Source organism: Homalodisca vitripennis, chromosome 1 (genome assembly GCF_021130785.1).
Source record: "Homalodisca vitripennis isolate AUS2020 chromosome 1, UT_GWSS_2.1, whole genome shotgun sequence".
Taxonomy (NCBI): domain Eukaryota; kingdom Metazoa; phylum Arthropoda; class Insecta; order Hemiptera; family Cicadellidae; genus Homalodisca; species Homalodisca vitripennis.
The window spans coordinates 172,873,718-172,898,668 of NC_060207.1; the positions used below are offsets into that span (position 1 = coordinate 172,873,718).

At 33.7% G+C, this 24,951-nt stretch overlaps 1 protein-coding gene across 1 annotated transcript; it reads right to left on the bottom strand.

The window, feature by feature from the left end:
• Window positions 1–5,972: 5,972 nt before the first annotated feature.
• On the bottom strand, window positions 5,973–22,369 carry LOC124354030 (cuticle protein 76-like). Its single transcript, XM_046804186.1, has 4 exons — window positions 22,342–22,369; window positions 8,943–9,064; window positions 8,078–8,091; window positions 5,973–6,547 (listed from the first exon to the last, which is right to left on the bottom strand). Exons 1-4 carry the CDS (start codon window positions 22,367–22,369, stop codon window positions 6,028–6,030), a joined length of 684 nt encoding a protein of 227 aa, XP_046660142.1. The 3' UTR covers window positions 5,973–6,027.
• Window positions 22,370–24,951: the final 2,582 nt, after the last annotated feature.

The following is a 24,951-nucleotide window of genomic DNA, read 5'->3' on the forward strand; positions in this document are numbered from 1 at the left end:
TCAGTCACATTATTGATTCAGCTAAGGGAAGAAACGACTTGATAGCAATCGCAAGCAAGTTTGGGACATAAACACACAAGAGTACAAAGCTTGTAATGCTGACTGTCTATCCTTAAAAATGCTAATAGTTTTACTCCTGTACCGCAAACGAAGATTCTCAAGAGTACAATCCATATATTGGCTATGACTTGTGTCTGAAAAACTATGGGATAAGGAAGCATAGGGACCACTAGTTCGCTGCATCGTCTTACTCGAACTATCCAAGCGCCTGTGCCACTTTTTGGTTTAGAGCTATCCATAAACTCATCCAATCTCTGCTGGTGGAAATGTCTCTTTTCCTCTGATCACCCTTCCCAGAAGGTAAAACAAATCTGAAGGGTTTTTGAAGAAAAAAATCTTTGAGGCATCTGATCAGAGATCATGCACAGAGCATTCTCTAGAATCAGGATGTTAATTTTGTAGTGCACATGTTGCAGCTATTTCTCGACTAAAGCTCCAAGAAAGTGAGTGCTGAAGACACGTCTTAACGTCAGAGGCTTTTACATATTACACTGTACATATTATTTCAATGTTCATGCAAAATTTCTACACAACCGTACGTGTGTTAAAAACTTTGCATGGCGAAAGGACAAACTACGACATATATAATGTTTATGTTTAGTTTAATTCCATAAAAGTACACATTTGACTGACACTTGTTGTATTTGTTTGTGTGTCTGGTATTCGTTCTGAGTAAGTATGAATACTTAATTGTTAACCCGATAAAATATAATGTATGTTCAGTGCCTTCCAATTTCTGTTCGTCAAAACAAGTCGGTTACAGATTAATCAACATAATCACTGGACTGTTCAGAATACTCAAATATTCAATTAAAATCTTGTCTGAAATGCCTCTTGGTGTAAAATGTACAGATAGGATCTAACAATAATAAATAAGTTAGTGAATAAGTCACATGTATGTGGTACAGTGTTTGATTATGCGTTCAGATGTTTCTTGATATATATATATATATATATATATATATATATATATATATATATATATGTGTAAATTGTATTTGTATAAATATGTATATATATATATATATATATATATATATATATATATATATATATATATGTAAATTGTATTTGTATAAACGGCAATAGCCGAATTTAATTTCAATAAACATTGAATCACAAAAAATACTTGCACCGCCGGAACTCGAACCCGGATCTCTCACTTACCAGGTGAATGTGCTACCATTACACCACAGAGCTCTTACTTTTTACGGACATTACAGCTAATAGAACATTGTACATCATTGAATTAAGGGTTTCTCCGAAACTTTTATGAATCTTACACGGATTGCGGAAAACAGTGTACATATTATTGCAAGCACCATTTGAATATATATACATGTATATGTATTCAAATGGTGCTTGCAATAATATGTACACTGTTTTCCGCAATCCATGTAAGATTCATAAAAGTTTCGGAGAAACCCTTAATTCAATGATGTGCAATGTTCTATTGGCTGTACATTGATACGATTGTATAGTGACATCTACAATTATAGAAAATACACTTAATGCATACTGGAGGCAATCGGGAGAGCCAAGACCTTGAAGAAAAATCAGTAATGTACATTTCTGACAAGGCTATACTATCATTAAGAACTTTTGAATAGAATATTAAGACATTAAGAAATTTCAGCAAATTTCGTGCTTTTTCAATTAAAAAAACTCATAAGCAAATTGGTACATATATGTATTTATTATTCCTAAAAAGCTTCTTCCTAACATTACTCTAGGAATTGCGATCGGTTTCACGGCAGGTGCGGCAAGGCTGGTGGGGCCGGGCTTTATTGTGATATTTGTACCAGAAAGTAGACGTAATTTTGATATATACATCTAAGTGTTCGGTAAGGACCACTTGTTTCGTGGTATAAACACAAATAATACGAGATAGTTGAATAAATATTTATTTAAACAGACAAAATAAATTTATGTCTGCCTATTAAAAAAGAAGTCAAACTATACTCCTCCTCGGCAGGGTCGTAATAGTTATTTGAGCTCAGACCACTAAAATTTTAATCCTGTATACAATACAGGCACAGTTTGTAATATACGATAGGCCCGACTGTATCTGTAACATCTCCATGGTTAATTTTTCTTACTGTCTCCGAAAGACTCAAAATATTGTCACCTACATGTACATCAGTATATAACTATGTTTTCCATGAATCTTCTATCTCTTGGATACACTAATAATTATGTGTCATTTGTTAATAGTTATAGCTAATTTTAGTTCAAATTTAGTTTAGAATCAAGAATAGTAGTGTGGGCAATTGTTTAGATCGTAGCGCTCCTTCCTCTTTAATAAAAACGTACGAGCACTATTCTATGTCAAAATAAAACGTCCACATATTTCAAATATATTCATCTCTAAGATATACAGGGTGATTGTGTGGAAAATATTGGAGATATACCCCTTGGTTGGAAAGGATCCCAGAACCTGCCCTCGGTTAACATGGGAAGTCCTCGCGCACTCTCTTGAACTTGATCTGTATGTGAAACCTTGACTTCGTGACGGAGGATGCGCTGAGGAGGGGAACGGTGCCAATTTCTCTTCCGTGTCTTCTTCAACATTCACTAGCCCCGCACCGTCTGGCTGTCATAGCGTATTGACTCTCCTCTTCTAAGGTTCTTTTAGTGTTGTTTTCTTCAAACTCAACAAGTTTGGAGTACGGTGTTTTGGCATTTATCAAAAAGTGTTTAGTTTAAAATGGTTGGTCTATTTGTTTAAGTACTAAAAGTTGTGTGATATATTTTGTATATCACACTACTATGGGCCCGTTTTCTTTATCTATGCATTAGCTTAAAACGTTTATGTGATGCCTACTAGTATTGAATAATTATTGTTACTTTATATTTAACGTAAAAAAAATTAATGATCCTTATTAAATTTGTAAAGCTATCTTTTATTCCTATGTTGGTTTTACTGAATTTGAAGTTGCTGTTGGTGTTCACTGCTCGTTTTTGATTTTATTGAAATTCATTCAACAAGACTATATTATTTTATAGTCAGTTTCGGCAAACTGGTTACTAGATCACCTTAATTAAAACAAAACAAACAAACAAAGGCACTTTCGCGTTTATAATGTTATCAGGATTATGAATATTATAAAATGTACTCACTATAAATGTAAACTGATTGAAAATATTAAGCAATATTGACGCAGAAAAGTCGATTACATTTGCCAGGCTCATTCATATTACACAGCTTTAGAGACCAAAATGGGGCTTTTAACTGCTTTAGAGGCTAGTGGGGCATAGCCTGGAGGAATTTTCGAAATATTAATAGGCCTATATTCATCCCGGAAATCGCAAGAATGTTCATATAAAATTTCAGTACAATCGGTTGAATACTTTATCCGCAAAAGTAAAACAAACAAACAAAAGCACTTTAACTTTAAAAATATTATTAGCATGTTATTGCGACAATCTAGAAGTCCTTTAAGAACAATGTTAACCCTTGTAACACTTTTACAACCTTGAAGAACGAGAGATGTCTCATTTTAAACATATTTTTAATATTTGCCCAAACTCTTTTTAATTGTTTCTATATTACTAACGGTTATTCAGAAAAAACTAATATTTTTTATTTCACTGTTTAAGTATCCAAATGTACATAAGTACTTTACAAGAAAAAAAAAAAAAAAAAAAAAAAAAAAAAAAAAAAAAAAATCAACGAATAAACAGTTTATGTGCACATTAGTCATATTTAAAAATAGAACATCTCCTATAGTCTTACTACCAGAAAGGGCGCAAATTGAATTTTACAAATTCTTATGGGGTATAAAGATCGTTTCACTACAACCGGATGTTAACTGAAAATTCATTATACCCTCTTGGCAAACCAATTAAGCACAAAATGTTATTCAACACACCTATGAATGTTATTTTCAAAGTACATAGATTAAATGGAAGTTGAGAGAGAATACTTTATATTTCAACAGTAAGTAGGTTTTTAACTGAAAAGAAGGTCTATGTATAAGTAATGCAACATACGAAAGATACAAAATCAGGGAGCAGGGATTTCACAGGCCTGCGGATATAGCATGACGGATCTCTATTTCCCTTGAAATACCAGGTTGAGGTCTGTCTGTCTATATTCGGAACAACTATTTCCTACCAGAGTGTACGTTTTGCATGGGAGGATAGTATTTAAATGTTCAGTGTTGTATCGTATTCCACGGATAGAAAACTACTGTGAATACAACATCAACGCTTGGCAATCACATCAAGCGCCATGATGCTTTATGTGACAGAGACTGTGGCTCTATCCAACGTTGCTGGACGTTAACTTAACATGCGTCTGCTGGAGCAGGTGAGACTTGAGATTCAGGTAGATAGTGGAGTTCCTGCATTGGGTTGTTTTCAAACCACGAGAAAAGCAGTCGTCTGGAAAACTAGCACGAGGGTAGACCTGTCTCAGATAATGTGGCGTTGCCTCTGGTCGTTTCAGAGAAGCATTACAAGCCATACGATGATTAATTTTTTATAATAGTATTGTGCTTGGTAAAGTCGAGATCCTGGACCGCTTTGTTCCAGGCATAATTAATTGTAAAGATAATGCTCATGTTGGCTGTGTAAGCCACAATCCATGATCGTTACTGCAGTTCTTGTTAATTAAGGCAAGGCCTCGCGTATCGGCTGCTTGAAGTAAACACTCCGATGCAAACATATGCACTTTAATAGATGGAACACGATGATCAAAAACAGGATTCAAAGTCATGTAATTCGACCAACAATCCACATTTGGAAGATGGAGCTAAACATTGTGGTTACTAGTGCTTCATTCATAATTCATTTTTCTTAAACGGGCCTACATTGTGGTTCATGAATGTCTGCCCTCTCAAGCAAATGCAATATTTGTTAACAATCTTCCCAATGAGAAGAGAAGAGCACAGCCTCATGCGTTGAAAGTTCGGTTGAAGGGCTTTTTACTCGATGGGGGAATTCCTGCCTTACAACTGGAAGAACGAATAAGTCAGTGCGCATCACTAGCGAATTCTGTTGACTGGTCTGAGTTACTAACATTCGTAACACGTCTGGGTTTGGATCGTCTCTGAGTCAAAAGATAAAATATTTGTCTTACTAAACATTATAATAATGACATCACTCTATGAATTATAGAAACCGTTACATGAAATAAGAAAATGCCGAATAGTTGGGAAAATACTGTGATGAAGGCCGTACTTTGCTTTTTTTTTTTAAATGTCTTGAAATTAAGTTAGAATATTATTATTATCTCTTGAAACTATTGACCTTAGTATTTCGTATTTGACAACTTAAATTGCCTTTGAAGAAACATTCAAAAGTATAACTAGTTTGTAAAAATCCTTAGTCGATTTTCATAAAATAAAATGTGATGTTATCTACCATCAGACCACCTTGGCGGGTAGGTTTTATGACTGAAAGTGTACAAAGAAATGACCAATCACGCCTGTAAAACAAGGCGGGAGCTAGCTCAAGTGCGTGGGCGTGTCGAAAGTCGAGCTTTCTGCTAACTAATCAACGTATTGTGCCCGGCCTCCCGACCCGCCAAACAACGGGGTCAATTATAAGTCAAACCCCGGTCATGTGTGTTGGCTTGCAGATCATGTTACGTCAGTGTTAGGCAACTCTGTAAGTATCTTATCGTCGTGTGTTCCAGTGTTTTGTTAGTTACAACCCGTGTCAGTCGTTATGGAATTCATTTTATGACTTAGTTACGTGCATCTGAACTCAATTTTAACCGTTCATATCATGACATTTTTTTCTGATGAAACATGCCAATTGAATGGGTTCATGCAGTCAGTTTTGTACTCAATAATCACTGAGGACCATTAACAGAGAAATATGTTTTATTTACATTACATTTACAATCACAGTCAAGGTATTACGGACCACATAATCATGTGGTTAAATATATGAGGGTGCAATAAATAAATTTGGTAAGGTGGACTTGGGTAAAATTATGAATAGAAAGGAATAGTGTTTTTAGTATCCGTAGTGGACGCCGTATCCGTCGAAGGAAAGGTGAGTGACGGCGGGGGCGGCAGAGTAAGCTACTCCGAGGAGACCTCCGTGAGCGGCGACGGGGGCAGCGTAGGCTCGGGGGGCGTAGGCGGGGGCGGCGACAGCGGCGACGGGAGCGGCGTAAGCGCGAGGAGCGTAAGCAGGGGCGGCGTAGGCGGGGGCAGCGTAGGCAGCAGGTGCGTAAGCAGCAGGAGCGTGGTAAGCAGGAGCGATGGCGACGCCGTCGTTGCTGACGCGAGTATCGTACTTGCGGACGCTGGAGAAGGCGGTGTCCACGGCCTTGGAGTACTGGGAGACCACAGAGTTGCCGTCCAGGGAACGGACGGTGCTCTGGGCAGTAGAGCCGACGGCGGTTGATGCTAAGGGAGCGTAAGCGGGAGCAGCATGGTACGCTGCGGGGGCGTAGGCGGGGGCGGCTAGGAGACCAGCGTTGGCAACAGCCAAGGCGGCGGCGAGGACGATGAGCTGAAACAAATTATATCTATAGCATTACCCATTGAAATAACAGCATTTATCCCCATAGGAGGGTGAACCAATATTCTTTAGTATACAAATTTATTTGCTACAGATCATTGAACACCATACTTAATAGTGACACTATGTGCGGCCGTCGTCGATTCTTGTATTTAAATTACATATATATTTGGTGTCACATGAATGCAAAGAAAGTTAATGCTTCCTGGGTAGACCAACTAAAAAGTCTCTAGGGGGTAATAATTAAAATGTATAACATTAAAAAACAAATACAGCGGAGTATCGATGGACCTGGTAGGACGTAACCAACCAATGCATCAAATTACAGGTAATACTTTGTCACATGATAAAATGTTATATGACTGTACTCAGTTAGTTTACAGATCTGTTTATTGTGTGATCTCGGTTACACATAAAAACAGTATTAAAAATGATAATTTATGTTTTACCTTTAATGTTAACCATTTTACACCGAAATAAAAAGAGTTCTTTCTTGGACCGAGCAGCAACTTATATACCAAGTGTCAAGTGTCTCGAACCGTTTATCAAGAGTTATCCTAAGGGCGGACAAACAGACGGACAGCCAATAACAAGATTTTAAGAAGGCTCTAAATTTCTGGAGTGTTCACAATCTTTTAGAGAGGGTTGCAATAAGCTAAATTTTACTAGTCAAAATATCAAGAAAATCTAACACTTTGAAAAACAAATTCAAATACATTTGCAGACTCCATATAAATCTGTTTTGAAAATGTGCCTAAAACTCTTGTCATTGATAAGTTCGTTCTTCCGCTTTATTTGATTAGTCTTCAAAATGGTAGCCGTTATTCCTTTATTATTTATTTGTACATTCTTCCTTGGACCAACAAGCGGCAGGGCCTTCTTCAAATTGTTTGGTTGTCCGTCTGTCTGTGCGATAACTCTTGATAAATTTATAAATATCTCAGAAACTTTTTAAATGGTGGATGTAGAACGTTTTGTGAAATACATAGAACAGCAGCAAGGTGAGGTAACACGATAACTGCTATTATTTGTAACAGATTTCAACCAAACATGCGTGAATGCATTTCATAGGCCCTAAACGATTTTGCAAGCCATATTCTAATTAATCGTTGAAAGTTTAAGTACGGTCATAGCTAATATTAATTCGTTAAACCTTTCTTGAATTAAACATTCAATCAAGTGAACGAAAACGAACTAAAAGTAAGCGTTTAAATTACAAAAATCTTTATTTAGGTTATGACCGCAGAGCAAAATGATTATGGACCAAATTTCCATTTTTAGCAAGGAACAACATAGTACAAAGTAAATAATCTGCCAGCAGAAAAAATGTTACAGAATAATTTGCATTTGAAATATTAACCAGAAAGACAAGGAATGTTCCAGGATAGCGTACAGAATAACTCCGACTAGATAATTTTTTAACCTAAACGATGCAGAACACTATTGAAGAAAGAGCTTATCTATATAGGGCATTGAATGTTATATGTAACATTAGGCCTATGTAATGTATTCCAATTTAGATTAATTCCACACTCACTGGTGTGGTGTGATCTTCGATCACAAAATGTGCGTTAAGGATTCATGAAGTCTTCTAAAAAAAATACAAAAGCCAAATTATATTATTCGTTGTCCGACTTTTATAAAGTTAATTTTAAATCTTTCAAACTGGTCAATTAAACCTTTCCACCACTTTAATGTAGATTAAAGGGTTTATGATTTCAGCGCAAAAAAGTAAAGAATATAATACATGATTTATTACGAATGTCAACTTCCACTCCACTTTCACCCTCCACTCAGTACAGCGTCTGAAGTCTAACGCTGTGACAGTTGACTCCTAGAATATCCTGGATTCCTTCTGGAGTTGAATATTCGTATTGAATCATCTATTTCCACCATTGTACTACATTAATTGATTTACGTTACCATTTTTTTTTTTTTTTTTTACGTTACCTGTAGGTAAATGGTTTTTAACAGTAATTGTTATAATACGTTGTAAAAATGCTTTAAAGATAGCATGTATAAGTGTCCGGAGAGGGTTAGCGTACTTTAATTGTATTATGTATTTCATTCTTTGTACTTGCATTATATATTCTATCTTCAAAAAAGATACAAAATACATTATATTCTTTAAACGTTCTTCTTTTTAGTTAATGTTCGAAGAATCGGCACCGAGTATTAAATAAATTAATAATAATTATTGGTTGATACAAAAATAACAAAATAAAAATTGGTTTTTTAAGGAATGTAATTTTCTATAATTAAGAACACACAATAATTAATTCAAACCTGCATCGCATTTTATGAAATTCGTATAATATCACCAAGAAACCTAATAATATTTCATATTATATACTGAAACATTTTATATTGCTTCCCTTAGAATCAAAGGATTTTTTACTTACCTTGTACATGATGGTGGGCGAGAAGCACTGATCAAAGACTGTACTGACCACTGGCACCCTTGCCCCACTTATATACCGGGTGGGGGCCGTAGCCAGGGGGGGCGGGGCGGGGCGTGCCGCCCCTGTTAGCCAACCATTGCCGGATCTTAGCTATCGGCTTAGGGAAATAGATTTACTTTTTTCGTTTGGGCATTGTGATTGGGTTCATTTTGTTCATTTATTCACTACGTTGAATATAACAACCAATACTAATAACTTTTTATTTTTATGAAGCCTTTCGATAGCAACGCTATCTTCATCAGACACATCACAAAAGTAAATTTGTTTTTAATAATAGTTAGACATATATGATTTTAATATTAATTTTCCCTGTGTGGCGTAGTATGTAAAATAAAATAAAATCATTACTGGAATTATACTATCTACATTTTGAAAGTTATTTTTGTAGTCTTCGTGAAAGTAATATTCCATTTTTTATTGGTCCATCTTCTTGATTTAATAAATCTTCTGTATTTGGTTGATTTATGTAATATGATTCCCATGCATTTAAATATCTAGGTGTGTTAACGTGTTTTAATAATTTTAGGTTTTCTTTAGATATAGTGTGGTCCTGTATTAATACAGTGGTGTGCGACGGCCGATTTTTCTTCTCCGTTGAATTTAGCGTGGGAGCAATGTTCGTTATATCTTGTATGAATTACTTTGTCTGTCCAATGTATATTTTATTGCAGTCATCACATTTTATTTTATATATATATATATATATATATACACACAATTAAGTAATGTAATTGATATAATATATAAGTATATATAATATATATTGATATAAGTAATATAATTGTATTGATAATTTCTTCATTATCTTTTGGATCAATATTAACTTTTAAGTTACTCGTTGTTTTGTAAGTGACGTTTTTGTTTGTACGTTAATATATATATTACTTAATTGTGTAAATTTATTTCATATTACATGAGGTTGAATGGTAAAATATAAAATAGCCCTATTTCCCGCTTCTTTAATAAAGACACTTTTTCATTTCATTTTTTCATTCTCTTAAATAACAATAAAAGTTTGATTTCATATTTAATAGATTAGTTTAATTGGCTGATCGTTTGCTCAGCCTATCACTCTAGGGACTGGACAAATTTAAGTTCTGTCTGTATATCTGTAGACTTAAATATTGGCACTTCATTTTTTATAGAAGCAACATCGAGTTCAATGATGGTGCATGTCACCTCATGGGATTTAGCTGATCGTTAGCGAACATTTCTACATTGGACTTATAGGTTACCATGATGGCAACGAGACAATCGGAGAGTAAATACATTTGTAAAAACTGAGTTCAATCGTAGGACATTATAACATGTGACATAGTTTACGAGTTTGTGTAATCTGAACTACAAGAATGCAATGAGCTATAAATTTGTTCTGAACCTCAACTAAGCCTGTTATGTTTTAGGGTGTTAATAGAAAGGAGTGTTGGAGTTATGGGGGCAGAATAATATAGACGTTAATGAATATAAATTGAAAAATTGAAAGTAAGATTTAAAAAAAGTAAAAAGGTAAAACTCTTAATATTAAATATTGCGTCAGGTTGATAATTAAAAACTATCACCGTTACTTTTACAATAATCAGATAACGTATGGGGTTTTTAAACTAAGAAATCATGAAGCATGAAGCATTGTTTAATATTGCTATTTAGTTAATAATTCTTTCCGAAGGCTGAATATCAATAAAACAAATTTTATTTAAAACGTTTCCGCATAGTTTAAAATTTGTAGCTCTCACATCGACAATTCAGTCTGATTAAGTCAACACTAAGTTCTATGATGGTATATGTCGGTATATGGGAGTTGCCTGAGCGTTAGCAAATATTTTTACATTAGTCTAATGGTTAACCATGATGGCAACAATAAATAGCAGAATAGCCTACATTTATTTGTAAAACAACTGAGTAAAATCATATGGGGCTTCAACATGTGAAGTTTTAATTCATATTTACATAAAAGAAGAAATAGTAGGGTGGAAAGACAATGTTATAAATTGCTAACTAATCTTGCGTTATAGTACCATCCTTAACTCACCGAAACTGTTATCTGGACATTGCTATGATGACCTTGTTTAATAAACAAAATGTATTACATTTCAAGATATCACGAGAAAGTTTTCATCCGTAAACTTTTTATTTTGCATAAAACTTCATCTATACGTAGACAAGAACGAGTTATTTGATGGTGTATGTCTAACCATAGAATCTGGCTGAGCGTTATTGGAGCCTATCAATTAGGAGACTAACACAATTTCTCTTTTGTCTTCTCAGTATGAGAGTCTATTTATCTATCTGACCGCAGGCATCTAAAGAATGAAATGAGCTGTAGATCTGAACACTTGCAAGCGACCTCAACGAAACCAGTTACGCGTCACGTTGTATTACGCGCCTATTCCTACTGAATTTATTATTTTAAACAAAAATTTCATAAAAAATGTGGTTATGTTTTTATAATTACAAAATAAAAGAGAATTTCGCTATTTCCCATCGAATAAACTGTGAGCAATCTCATCCGTCAGTCCCGTTCTAGGTTTTCATACTGAACTCCTGTATAACAGGACGTTAAAGTCTCCTGTTCGCTTGGATCTGGAAGCATTTGACATTAAAATATATTTTGAAAATGTTTCTCATATGGCATAGTTCTAATATGAATGTTAAGTCACCATCTTCTTAGTGCAGCGTCTGGAATCCGACAGTCACAGACTACACTCCTGGAATCTGGAGTGAGATCAAAAAAATGTCAGCGACAAAGAAGCTCAAAATGAACTCTATACGTTTCGACATGAACTGGTGAAGAGATATTCTCATTGTCTCATCAGATGCACAATTGAGTGAACTACGTTTTAGACACGATCTCAAAGCACGGTGGAGCAACCATTGAATAATTCTTCCCATCATAGCTACTTTATGTGTACCAACACAACGTACATATAATTCTTTTAGCAACTCTTGAGCCAAAGACTTGAGCGGAGATTGTTACGGGACACAAAGTTTGATTTAATCTTACTTTGTTTAAGTGTAATTAACTTAAGCTTACATAACATTATGTATATATATATATATATATATATATATATATATATATATATATATATATAATTTCAATAATCATTGAATCGCAAAAAGTACTTGCTCCGCCGGGACTCGAACCCGGATCTCTCACTTGCCGGGTGAATGTGCTACCATTACACCACAGAGCGCTTACTTTTTCCGATTCAATTATTTTGTATTTGGCCGTATCTGTCACATATGCGTTTAAATAAGCAAACTAACATATGATCGGAAGACCAAATACCTGTCAAATGACTTTTATTTACATTAAATTGTATAAATGGCAATAGCCTTATTTAATTTCAATAATCATTGAATCGCAAAAAGTACTTGCTCCGCCGGGACTCGAACCCGGATCTCTCACTTGCCGGGTGAATGTGCTACCATTCCACCACAGAGCGCTTACTTTTTCCGATTCAATTATTTTGTATTTGGCCGTATCTGTCACATATGCGTTTAAATAAGCAAACTAACATATGATCGGAAGACCAAATACCTGTCAAATGACTTTTATTTACATTAAATTGTATAAATGGCAATAGCCTTATTTAATTTCAATAATCATTGAATCGCAAAAAGTACTTGCTCCGCCGGGACTCGAACCCGGATCTCTCACTTGCCGGGTGAATGTGCTACCATTACACCACAGAGCGCTTACTTTTTCCGATTCAATTATTTTGTATTTGGCCGTATCTGTCACATATGCGTTTAAATAAGCAAACTAACATATGATCGGAAGACCAAATACCTGTCAAATGACTTTTATTTACATTAAATTGTATAAATGGCAATAGCCTTATTTAATTTCAATAATCATTGAATCGCAATGATATATATATACATAATGTCGTTTTCAAAAAGGATACAAAAATGTGTATACAAGCAAAGAATTAAAAGTAAACATATTATTAGTCGAAATATTAAAGGATTATATGAAGTCTTATTCTTTTATTGTTTAAAGAAGCCTCTGAGCATTTATTTTCTGCATACAGTATAATATATATTTTTAATTAGGCTTCTTTCTACTCCAATGGAATGTTAATGGGATGTTCAGTTTAATTCTTTATTTCAAATAATTGTACAAGCATTTAAAGATTATTGATAATTATCCAAAGAATCCTATAAAATACACAAATAGAATTTTTAATCAATACGATTCGTTTGAATTAAAAACTTTCATTACAATAGTAATAATTGAAATAATTATACTATATATAATTATCTTAGATCCAAGCAGTAGAAAATAATTAGATCATAGCAATAAAATCTGCAATGTTAATCAAATAAAATATTAAGCAACAAGCAACGTACATAAGATATTCAATATTTCAAAGGGACATCGGCACAAATGTGTATTCATCTCATGAAATCTCGGTTAGGGAGCCGCAACTACTCACAGACTACAGTGAAGGTCATTTATGAAGCTGACATAAAAACTATTATTCTCTTACATCCCGTAAACTAACTATTACATCTTTCAGTATTGCATTAATTTATTCTAAAATTTAGTTTTTATATTACTAAAGAGATGCTTCATTGCAATACATACAATATTAAATGAAATACAAGGTGGAAAATCTTATATGTCCACAATTTACCAAGGTAAGTGTGTAATAAAAGCCTAACCGTTTGCTAATACAGTTATTACACATTAACAAATAGTCTATCGGTGATAGTAATAAGGCTCTAAATTAGAGCGCACTTCTAAAAGAATTCCTAAAATGTTTAGCATATTACTTAGGCTTAGATTAAAACCTTGTATATTCTCTAACTTAACTAATTATAAATAATTAATCCATGCAATGATCTCATAACTGTATTTTTAAGTACAAGACAGCCTGTTTCAAATTTATAGGTTTAAGGCCTGTAGTTATACTACAGTTTTATAACTAATGCGTATTTACTGCGTTGAGGTTACAATCCACCATATTATACTCCATATTCTATACGCTATAAGAGAATGTAAATTCAATGTGAAACTGACGTAAAGTTGAGTGCTTTAGAATGACGTTTTACCCTTGAAAAAGCTGCGGTACTTAATAAATGGAGACTTGAGATGCAATTCTACTTACATGTAATGAAACAAAAACAGGTATTACAGATAAATTGATAATCTGAACTGAACATTTTGAAGTGTGATAGGACGTTGAAAATTATATTACGTAACATTTCCTTAACAGGATTTCGGACATTTACCATGGTTATATTTTATAAAAAGTATAACGCGACGTTTCAAGGATTGAAATCTATCCTCTTCGTTATATGTGGGAGAAATTAATACATCCCATTAATGTATTCATTAGTACAGGAATTAATAAATTCCACTGTAGCATGTGCTAGCGTGATGTGTGATTGTGATCCTATTACTTGTAATTTTGTACTCGAGACTTGCATCCTGTGCAGTGACAACGCCTGGACTACACTTCAAGCAGCTTTTGGGTGTGTTGGACGCTTCTCTTTCCCTTCTTTACTTCTTTCTGTTTGTTATGTTTGTATGTATTATCCTATAACGATTGGAAATGCCCGAAATCCTATTATCCTTTCAAATCTTTCATCGTCAACAACAAACATTAAACGAAGAAGTTCCTTAACGTTATTCTTTAGCTCCACGTTTCTTTACTTCTTGCGACATACGTATATAGGGCAAACTGACTATATTGGGCAAACCTCAAATTCTTTGCTGGTAAGAATGACCGGTCACCGTTTTTCTATTAATCACAAAGATGAAAAAAAAACAGTAGCCTTACACGCTATTCACCATAACAAAAGCTTTGAGGATTGTTATAAACTGAAAGCTATAAGCAAAATTAAACCCTGTGAAAATAGCTCTCGAAATGATTTAAATTTAAGGAATAATGAATTGGCACACCAACGTATATTAAAATTGAAACAACCGTATGGACTTAACATTTGCTAAATTATTGTTTTCCACTTGAATCCTTAGATTCTGATCTACAAATTTACCTAAATTCAAAATTATATTATATTATGTTATTATTTTTAAATTAACAACTAATCAAAACTTGTTTACATGTCAAAATTGTATTTACATTTATAAAGTTTACTACCAGGCGTTTCTTCTTTTGTTTGTTTATTTTATTCTGTGTGTGTTTTACAAGTGTACTTGACAAAGTTGTAATTACAACGAAATATTCTACAGTAACAGTTGTAGTTTTATTTTGAAACTGCTCTAAGAGATTATATAAAATACTGGGGAAGAGAAGTTATTGTGGCACCTGCAGGAACATAACAAAGTAACACACTGTACATAGTCCACGTTTTCATAGACTCAACCCTCTTACACATGTGATACTCGTATGTTGCACTTAACTACTGAAGTACTCCTACTACACCTTGCTCGGTTCATGTAACCAGGAGTGAAAGCGTGAGCACGTGTGGGAGGGGTAGGCCAGGGGTGTTGCATATATTCATTGAAGAATTGTAGTGGTAGTTCGCCTTACACGGAGTGTAAGTGTGAACATTGCACGGGAATGTACGAGCCGTGGCCTCACATAAACCGCTGCCGTTGCCTAACCAAGCTCGTGGCGCTGTCACACCCTCTCTTCGGCAATTGGTCGACACTTAACAATGCTCAGAAACACTAAATTGATATATTTATTAGACACTTTAATGATGATCTTCACGGCTTGCTCCCATAATACAATATCGGCGTTCCCGTTTGAAGTTAACATGCAGCCAATCTAGAGGAAATGTTTAGCGAAGGTTTGTACGGTTTGTTGGTAATAAAAACAGAAAAATAAAATATTGAAAATTGCTGTATTTGGTTTTATTGGGGTTAAAAAGTAATGAAAAATTTTAAAATTACGGAAAATTTTTCAACAAATACTTTGATTCATTAAATTAGAGGCACCCCACGGGAAAACTGACAGGAGTACCAGGGAAAACAACTTATATAGTGTGTTCAAAAATTTACGCACATTGAAGGGATATTGGAAACTATAAGAGATACAGCAAATATTAAATGGACAAAGTTGTGCGTAATAACAAGACAAAACAATCTATGTGGTTAAGTTTAAAGTTTATGGTTAAAGTCAAACAACTTTTTCCATTTAATCTTTACTGTATCTCTTATACGAGTTTTCAAGATCCATTCAGTGTGCATATTGTTTTGAATAATTGCAAAAATGAAAAATTAAACTTATAGTAGACAGCAGGATCCTGTCAAAAAGATATAGCGAAAGCTTTAAGAAAAGTGATGAGAAGGTTTGTACAGTGGTACAGCAAAGAGTAAGGAGATTGTGAAAAATGTATATATATGTTGGACCTATTCAAAGTAGCGTAAAAAGCTCTAGCCAGATTATGGTGGAGAAAGGGTTAAGAGAAGAGAGTGAAAAAAGTATGTCATAAAAGGCTAGGATGTTGGAGAGCCAGAGATACTAGGAGACATGGTTGTCAGAATAAGAAGAGAATTTTAATTGATAAAGAAAAATTAGGGTTCATTTTCTTCCATCTTGTGGTTAAAATTAACTGAGATACGACGAGGAGCAAGTAAAGACTTAATGCATTTATAATTTGAATTCTAAGTTTTACTGTGAGTTCTTTGTTTCTCTGCTTGTTTTACTATCAGTGAATGGACTAAATCAAGTGAGTACTTAACTCCAATATCTTGAAAAACACGTTCCTAAAAAGCTGATTTTGAAACTAAATATTCTTGTCATATTTGCGAATTCGAATTTCGACAGTGTTGCAAGTTCCTGATTTGATATGGTTATCACAAGATCAACGAAGACAAACTGAAACCTCCACGGACTCCTAAGTGATTCAGTGTAATTGACGCGTAATTAAGGACATCTAGATGAATGGGTTTGGGGGACCTTGGCATCTAGCCTCCGATATTCGCCGTGCAGTGACTCGCCGATACCTACAACCAAGTCAGCAATGAACGACCATAATGGAGGTCGTCCCAGCTCATAGACACGCCTAGCAATAACGAACAAGGTCCTATAATATATGACCTACATTCTCAAATTACATAATACCCCACATTAGTAGAAAGGGTGTTTACTTGTTTGTAGTCGAACTCTTGTATTCAGATATATATTGAAATACGCCATTAAGTAACGCTCTACAGTATAACTCACTTTTAGAAGCATTCATAGGTTTTAGAATCATACGAGTAATTTGTAAGATTCCATAAGGTCATGTAAAATATTTTATGATACAAGTTTCACTATACCAAAAAGAGTTCTTACGATTTGAAGAATAAAAAGCTATAAACTTTAAACTCAAATATTTCTTATCTCCAGATAATTTTCTAGAAAACGATAAACAATTAATGGAACTCATAATTTATAAGTATTTTTAAGTGAATATAATCCGATCAATTTTCCAAGAACACTAAGTTTCTTTAATTATTAATTACTGATGGCAATGCCAATGCACGAGTATTATTGGTCATTGATTTTAGAATTAAAACCTTTAATTAGTAATCCAGTGGCAGTAGCATTCTAGTAGTTACACGAATTAAATAATTATGTTTTAGAAATACAAATTAAAACAAAATTTTCTTTCGGAAGTAGGATTGGATTACGTCCGATATCGTTCAAGATGTTATATCAAAAGAAGATGCTCAAATAATTTTCTAATCAACTTTACGAATACTATTTTTTAATTTCAAGCATGTTGGTAGCGTTTACGGTTTAAAAAATTTAATAATTGGAAAAATAAATGTTTTATTATGTAACAGTTCTAGCACGATAATGCAACTTACCATAAAACCGATACTGGCTTCAAAATCTGATAAAAATCACAAATATACGTTACAAAATAATTTAAAAAAAATCACGCTACTTCTTTGTCTACGAACATAAGAATCTTAAGTAAGAAATAGAATCCCCGGTGAGCACAGTGAAAACAGACCCTTCGCAAGTCGTACAAACATGGCTGTAAAGAACAAGGTGTACCTCTAAACATTACAAGAAGTAAGGTAACGCGAAGCCTTCCGGAGACTGTACCTACAAAACAATCCAACATCCATTCAGTATCTCAAAAGTTAGAGTTTTAGAACATAAATACTTCTTGACTAATAAGAAATAAAATAAGACATCAGGATATCTTTTTTATTACTGAGACCTATTGTATTCATGACTGTGTAATATTCTCTCAAAAGGTATGTGATCCAGTGTTAAAAATTTGGTGCCGCTCTAATTTAGTGGTTCTTTTGCAAATTCACAGATTTCAGGATTAAAAATAATAATAACTTATATTAGAAAACACAAATGTCTCATTATAAAAAACTGTTTTTATGGTTTTATTCCTTGACAAAATGGGAATATAAGAAGAAATATAGGATAATGGATATTTAACAATTTTCTAGAAAGGATACGTTTGTAAAATAAAGAAAGACGTTATGAATCACTAAAGAATACACATTCGAATAATATTTTCCCCACTGCACATAAAGTGTGTTAGGCTGTGGTTATGAATATGTACTAAACTGGTAAGTAGGTCGATTACCCGCGACAACCCGAAGACTAGCCTTCTAGTACAAACTAGTATTGTTACAAAGTCTAGAATGGAATATTTTATTAGAAAGAACTAGCACAATGCAAGTCCCTCGAGCAATGAATGACGTCACGTGATTGGACTGTTTACCTGTGTTGGCCTTGCTATCAGTGACAAGGTCTCGCCTCGATACACAAGTGATAAGGCGCTGCCGCCACAGAGCCTGCCTAATTGACTAATCGCTTTCTCCAGTTGTTGCTTGCAGTTCGTGACTACACTTCTAAATTGGATGTTGTATGAGCTTTTAACACACCTAATTTTATCACACGGTAATTACCTTTTCCCCCTTTTTTTAGTTAATTGACTGTAATGTAGATTTACAAAAATATTATTTTTATTGAAATCAACATCATTACAAGATATCGTGGATATCTTCACCGATTATGGTATCCCCACCACATAATCGAACCTTGTAAAAAAAGTCATTGGCTGAGCGTTAGTGAAGCTTGATACTCGAGGGTATAAAAACAAATCATTTCCGTCTACCTGCTTCCAAAATTATATCATTTTATTTTACAAAAGGTATCTCATTATAAAATATACGTAAAGATTGAAGGTTAAAAATATGAGAGGTTTTAGTTGTTGTCCAAAGCTGTTCGAGGTATAAAACCTCTAACACAAGTTTCTATAAGTATTTTTTGACGCCAAAAAAGGTAATGCGCATAGCACTTATGTAGCCCCGAAACCACACGTACAATGTATTTCGAAATCAACGAAGTCATCATCAGGTACTTGTAGGTTAAGGTAAACGAAGTACATAATATGAAGTAAATAAATAATTGAAACCAAATTGTCATATGTTTTTAACAACCTTGATGGCTAAATCTGTGTACTCGCATTTAGTTTTATATGTGATCAATTTATATCGTTTAAAAGTCTATTGAATAATAAATTTTCGGTGAGAAAATCCTTGTCACTTAATAGTAGTACATTAGGATTAATTTTGGTACTTTTTTAAATTAAAAAATTTCTTAAGTTGACAATAAGTGACTTTTTTTGCGTGTGCAAAATTTCAAAACTATTTTCGATATTATTTGTGTACGTATGGTTGGTTTTATTTAAATGGTCAGCTTATTTTGAATTTGATGATGTCTTCAATGCTTTTATATGTTCATTAAATCTAATTTTGAAGGATCGGCCTATTATATATATATATATATATATATATATATATATATATAAAATAAAGATCGGCTTATTATATATATATATATATATATATATATATATATAATAGGCCGATCTTTCAAAATTTGATTTAATTATATATATATATATATATATATATATATATATATATAATTAATAAGTAATAAATTTAAGCAATCAAAGACATCTGGAATGAAACTAGTTCTCGTGAATAGTTCAATTATATGTTACACATACACCATGGTCAAAACATTTACAACATGTGTTTCATCTTAAAGTTTTTAAGATATACTGTGTTCTAATTTTTCAGACCTGAGTTAAATATTGCATCTAAACATTGCCAAGCAAAGTTTAATAGTTTTAAAGTTTCTGGGTTTTATACCCACATTTTCGTTTATGTAAGATTTTTATATCTCGTACCGATTCGAAACACAGTTTTGAGAAATATACAGTCGCATCAATGATTCGAGTAAAAACGACAACTAGTGTGTGTCCAGTCTTGAGCTAAACTTGGCAAGTAAATAATATTTACACGTAACTTTCATACGTTCGTTAGTAATCTTCACTCAATTAATACTTAAAAAGATGCGTTCATGAACATGCTACACAGATTTGTGGAAAATATTTAAAATAGCCACTAACATCATGGATTCTTAACTCTTAAGGTTACAAGATTGCAACTGTTCAAAGTAGTTATATCTCAGCAACAAAGCATTGTTGAGCAATATTGAATTTGGGATTATTTTGGCCTTGTCCGATGATAAGTTTTGAATTTTTATTTGCAGAAATGACAGGAGAGCATATGGGAGAGGGAGGCTCAGGACACAAGAGACATTGTCTCGGAACTCTTAGCGCTCTATAGCCTGCTCCTCCACCTTCCAAAGGTGGAGCGATCTTCTTCGTTTCTCACGTCAAGGCGCGAGTCAGCCATGACCGGGCGAGGCGGATTTGCTCGCTAGCCTCAGGCTCTACTCCCCAGCTACAAGGTCGCCTCTGTCCCCGTATCACCGACCCATATCTCTGCACCGGGTAATCACAGAGCGGGGCGGCCCGCGCCCATACATTGTGTGAACTGAGTGAGTGTTATATGGCTGCTGAGAGTCGTGCAGTAGTCACTCGGGTCTAGCTGCACTCAGACCTCTGAGTTATACCTTGGACATTGCAAGGTGGATAGATAGAATGTATAATCGTGATCCAAAGCACATGTCATCGAAAACTGATGACCTTCTCAGTGGGAACATTTTAAAATTAAATTATACGAAACACATTATGATCGACAGGCATTGAGAACTCACCGATTACGTTTATTACCTTCGATATTGAAAATAACTTTAACTTAAAAAATGTTCAACGTTAAAACGAGGTTCTATTTTTTTAAACTTTTGTACGTAAAATAAAAAAGCACCTAATAAATTAGAAATTATTTTTGTAACTGCCTAGATTACTACTGAGAGTTTATGGTGACGACATTTAGTAAAACATACAGGAACTTTACCATTTGACATAGCAACTTCGAAGTGGAATCCTTTTTATGTCGACTCATATGATTCACAACATATAAATAGAGCTCTGAATGTTATAGCATCAGACTTCGCAAAACAAGGGGTTACAGTATCGCCTTGTATCGTATGCAATAATAATCTACGTGATTTTTTATTTATTCACTCTCACTGATCTTGTTTTTATTTTACGACGCAGTTTGTTAGAATATACGGTTCCTGTTCGACCACATGATCAGTCCTATAACTGGACAAGAGATTGCGATTGAGCTTCACATTTATTATAACCAGTGGTCTAGTATAACAAAGATATCTGTATATATTGATGAAATTATCTACAAGAGAAATGTTCTATTTCTCAGTCTTTTAAATGTAAAAACGTCTCACTATTCACTAATTATTCAACTTCTCGTTATCCCAGAGAGTTAAAATGTGACTCATGTAAGCCACATGACTTATATGGTAAATAAAAGTAATTTCATATAAATCAACATCCATAGGGGTTGAAATGGGGTTGTACACCCTAGAAGAACTATATTTTGTTTTAAATTTCCCAATTTATTACAACGATAAAAATTTGACACACACGTGTTTTATGCTTTAAAAAGTTAAATAAAAGATTTGTCATAAAGATCAACCACCCATAGGGGCCGAAATGGGTTGAACCCTTAGAAAAACTGTTTTTAATATGTAGCTTTCCTAGAAAGGTGAAATTTGAGACACGAGTAGTATGCTATAAACATGAAACCGGTACCCGAAATACCTTAAACCGGAAGTAGTCGTTTCTTGATCGAAATAAATTTTTTACTCCAACTTAATATATATTTTCTCAATGGAGCATCAATACAAAGGTTACTATGGTTCCGGAAGTAGATTCCAATGACCGGAAGTAGTTACTTTTTGACCGAAGTAGACTTTTTAGATCACATGTCTTGATCGACAAACTATAGCGCCAAAAAACCTTAGACCGGAAGAAAAGTGTAAGTATAAGTTTTTTTAACCAGAGAAGACAGTTTAGATCTGTGTATGTATATATTTTCTTCATTGAGACCACAACCCCAAAACACCTTAAACCGGGAATAAATTATAATGACCGGATATATACTCGATTCCACGTTCACCGTGCAGTGCGGAGCGGCCATAAGCCATGTTACCAAACGGCAGTTCTCGTGGTACTAGCCGTCCTCAAGACATCAACTCCACGGGCCACGCGCCGAAATTAGACAACACATTTTTTAAAGAAGCAGGTTTTTGTTTGCTACTTACACGTGACAATTTAAATTACATTTCAGTTAAATTATTTTCGTATTAGCATAGTTATAACTAAAATATATTAATCTTAAATTACAAATCTATTTACTTATCAAAATTGATAGACTAATAGCAGTTTATAGGTTACTAGTACACTATGTACGTCTTAAATAGAGTTTACAGTCATGTAAAAGTAATAAATTTGAAGTATTACTATAGTTATTAATACAAAAATATTAAAGTCCAAAAGTACTGTTTGTTTTCTTTTTGTATTATTTTATGTTATATTTAGACTATATGTTACTATGTTGATTACCTTTGTTTGCTTTATTTACTTAAAGAGTGACTCCAGACACTTCGCTTAGTTGAACTATGTTCTCCGTCACTCTCCGAGTTTGTTGAAGATCCAGACAAGAAGTTCTTTCTTCGAGATGTGCAATGGAAATCTACAGTTTTAACTGTTAAACAAATCTTGATGTCTTCTTTTACGGCTATCGTTCAATAACAACAACAGTAACACAGAAACGTTGGAGAATAATATTTCATCAAACCATTTTTTATACGTATCTCCATCCATTTATGCGATAAAATCGGGTGTTCCTTTTTTTGCTACAATGCAAGGCTGAGGAATTCTGAAATGTTAAGGCTGGAACCCGCGCGTGTATATATATATATATATATATATATATATATATATATATATATATATATATATATGTATGTATGCCGTCCATCTCAGATAAGATAACAGATTCTTTCCCGTCCTACCTTTACCCTGAACAATGACATTATGCAATGTAAGTTTAAAGATAATCGGAGTGAATCGGTGGATAACTATATAATATAAATTAAATGCATCACATATTTGTACCTATATTTGCAGGTGCAAAAGCCAGAATATTTTTAATGCCACCGCAGTAACAATTGTCTCTTAAAAACTACCGTAACAAAATAATAATATTTTAATATTACGATGTTTAAACATAAATTCAGTGTGAATTGATTTAACCCTCCAACTGTTGTTCGTCAAAATTTTGATGAACAAACATTCCCTTGCATAATCACTCATTACAGTATATTCCGGCAACGTATCGATTCGATTCATGCACCATTGGATTCGGGAAAAAAGCCTAAGGAATACTATGGTTTTATTCCTCTTTGTATTGTAGTTGCAACGTACCAAGTTCGTAGTTTTGAACGTAAAAGAAGATGATGCAATAATTCATTGTGACCGCCATGTTGTCGATGCCGTCTGAGTTGTTGATGTGACGAGTCGTGTTTATTTGTGTTTTAGTGTTGTGTTTAGTGTGTGGTGAATTGTTAAATATTGCAGTAGTGCAAATAAATATATTTTAGAATAAATAAATTTCTCGAACATTTTTCGCAAAAGTTTTGAGTAATGACAAAATGAAACTTTTTTCGACTCTTCAAAAAAAAGTTATGGAATTTATTTTACTACTGCTGTATAGTTTACTTCATTCTGAGTAACAAAATATGCAATATAACATGTATTGAAGTAAAACTGTATTAGTAAAACTTTTATTAGCAAACTCTTACATATACACCCTATTTTCACAATTTATGCGCATCGCTGCTTTTTGTTATATAGTGTTATTATAGTTTCATAAATTTGTAAAATGCTTATGTGTTTCTGAAACTAGAATAAATTTGACACAAAATGGCTATCTCACTTTTATAGTTTTCTTACTATAACTTGGTTTGCTAGATATGGTCCCCCCCAAATTAAAAAAAAAATGTAAATTTTGAATTTCATGGAAAAAAATTTTTAGTAAACATTTTTTTAAGGCCAAATTTTAATACTAATATTATTATATGTTTAATTCTGAACACAAAAATATATACTTCTATATATTACTTTTAATTTATATTTTTCATAAATTTTTTAAAAAACCCTTGCACGAGGCTCGAAAACATGCCGCCACTACAGGAAAAAATGACCGCCAGTTGGAGGGTTAATAGTGCTTCATAATAAATTATAAGTTCCTTTCAAACCTGTATTTTATAAACTTTTACAAACATCACAGATAAATAAAACACATATGAATTTGAACATGAGCTAAGGTAAAAAAGGTACTATGCAGTAAAATATATTTAAGCGCCTTCTCGCGGGTTCGAAGGACTGTTGACGCAACCCGCATAACACTAAGCATGATGTTCCGAGGAAGGTAGTACTCGTACATGAGTATATCCCATTACACCTGTACTGCTCGGTGAAAGTGGAACCGAATATAACCGCTTTTATACCAGAGTAGACTTTTTAGATAAACGTATTATACAATTTTTGTAAGTAGATTATAGTGGACAGAAGTAGATGCGTTTTGACAGAAATTGACTCTAAACCGACATATATATTTTCTTGATCTGGGTGAGAATGCAAATGTTCCATGTACTGAGGCGAACAACTTCGACTGGGAGAAGAGTCGGAAGTAAACAATTTTTCACCTGAGATCGAATATGTA

Coding starts and splice junctions, on each gene's coding strand:
- LOC124354030 (XM_046804186.1), bottom strand. CDS start 22,369: ATGGCTTATGGCCGCTCCGCACTGCACG. Junction 9,065..22,341: donor TGGCCGCTCCGCACTGCACG/GTGAACGTGGAA, acceptor GTTGGCTAACAG/GGGCGGCACGCCCCGCCCCG.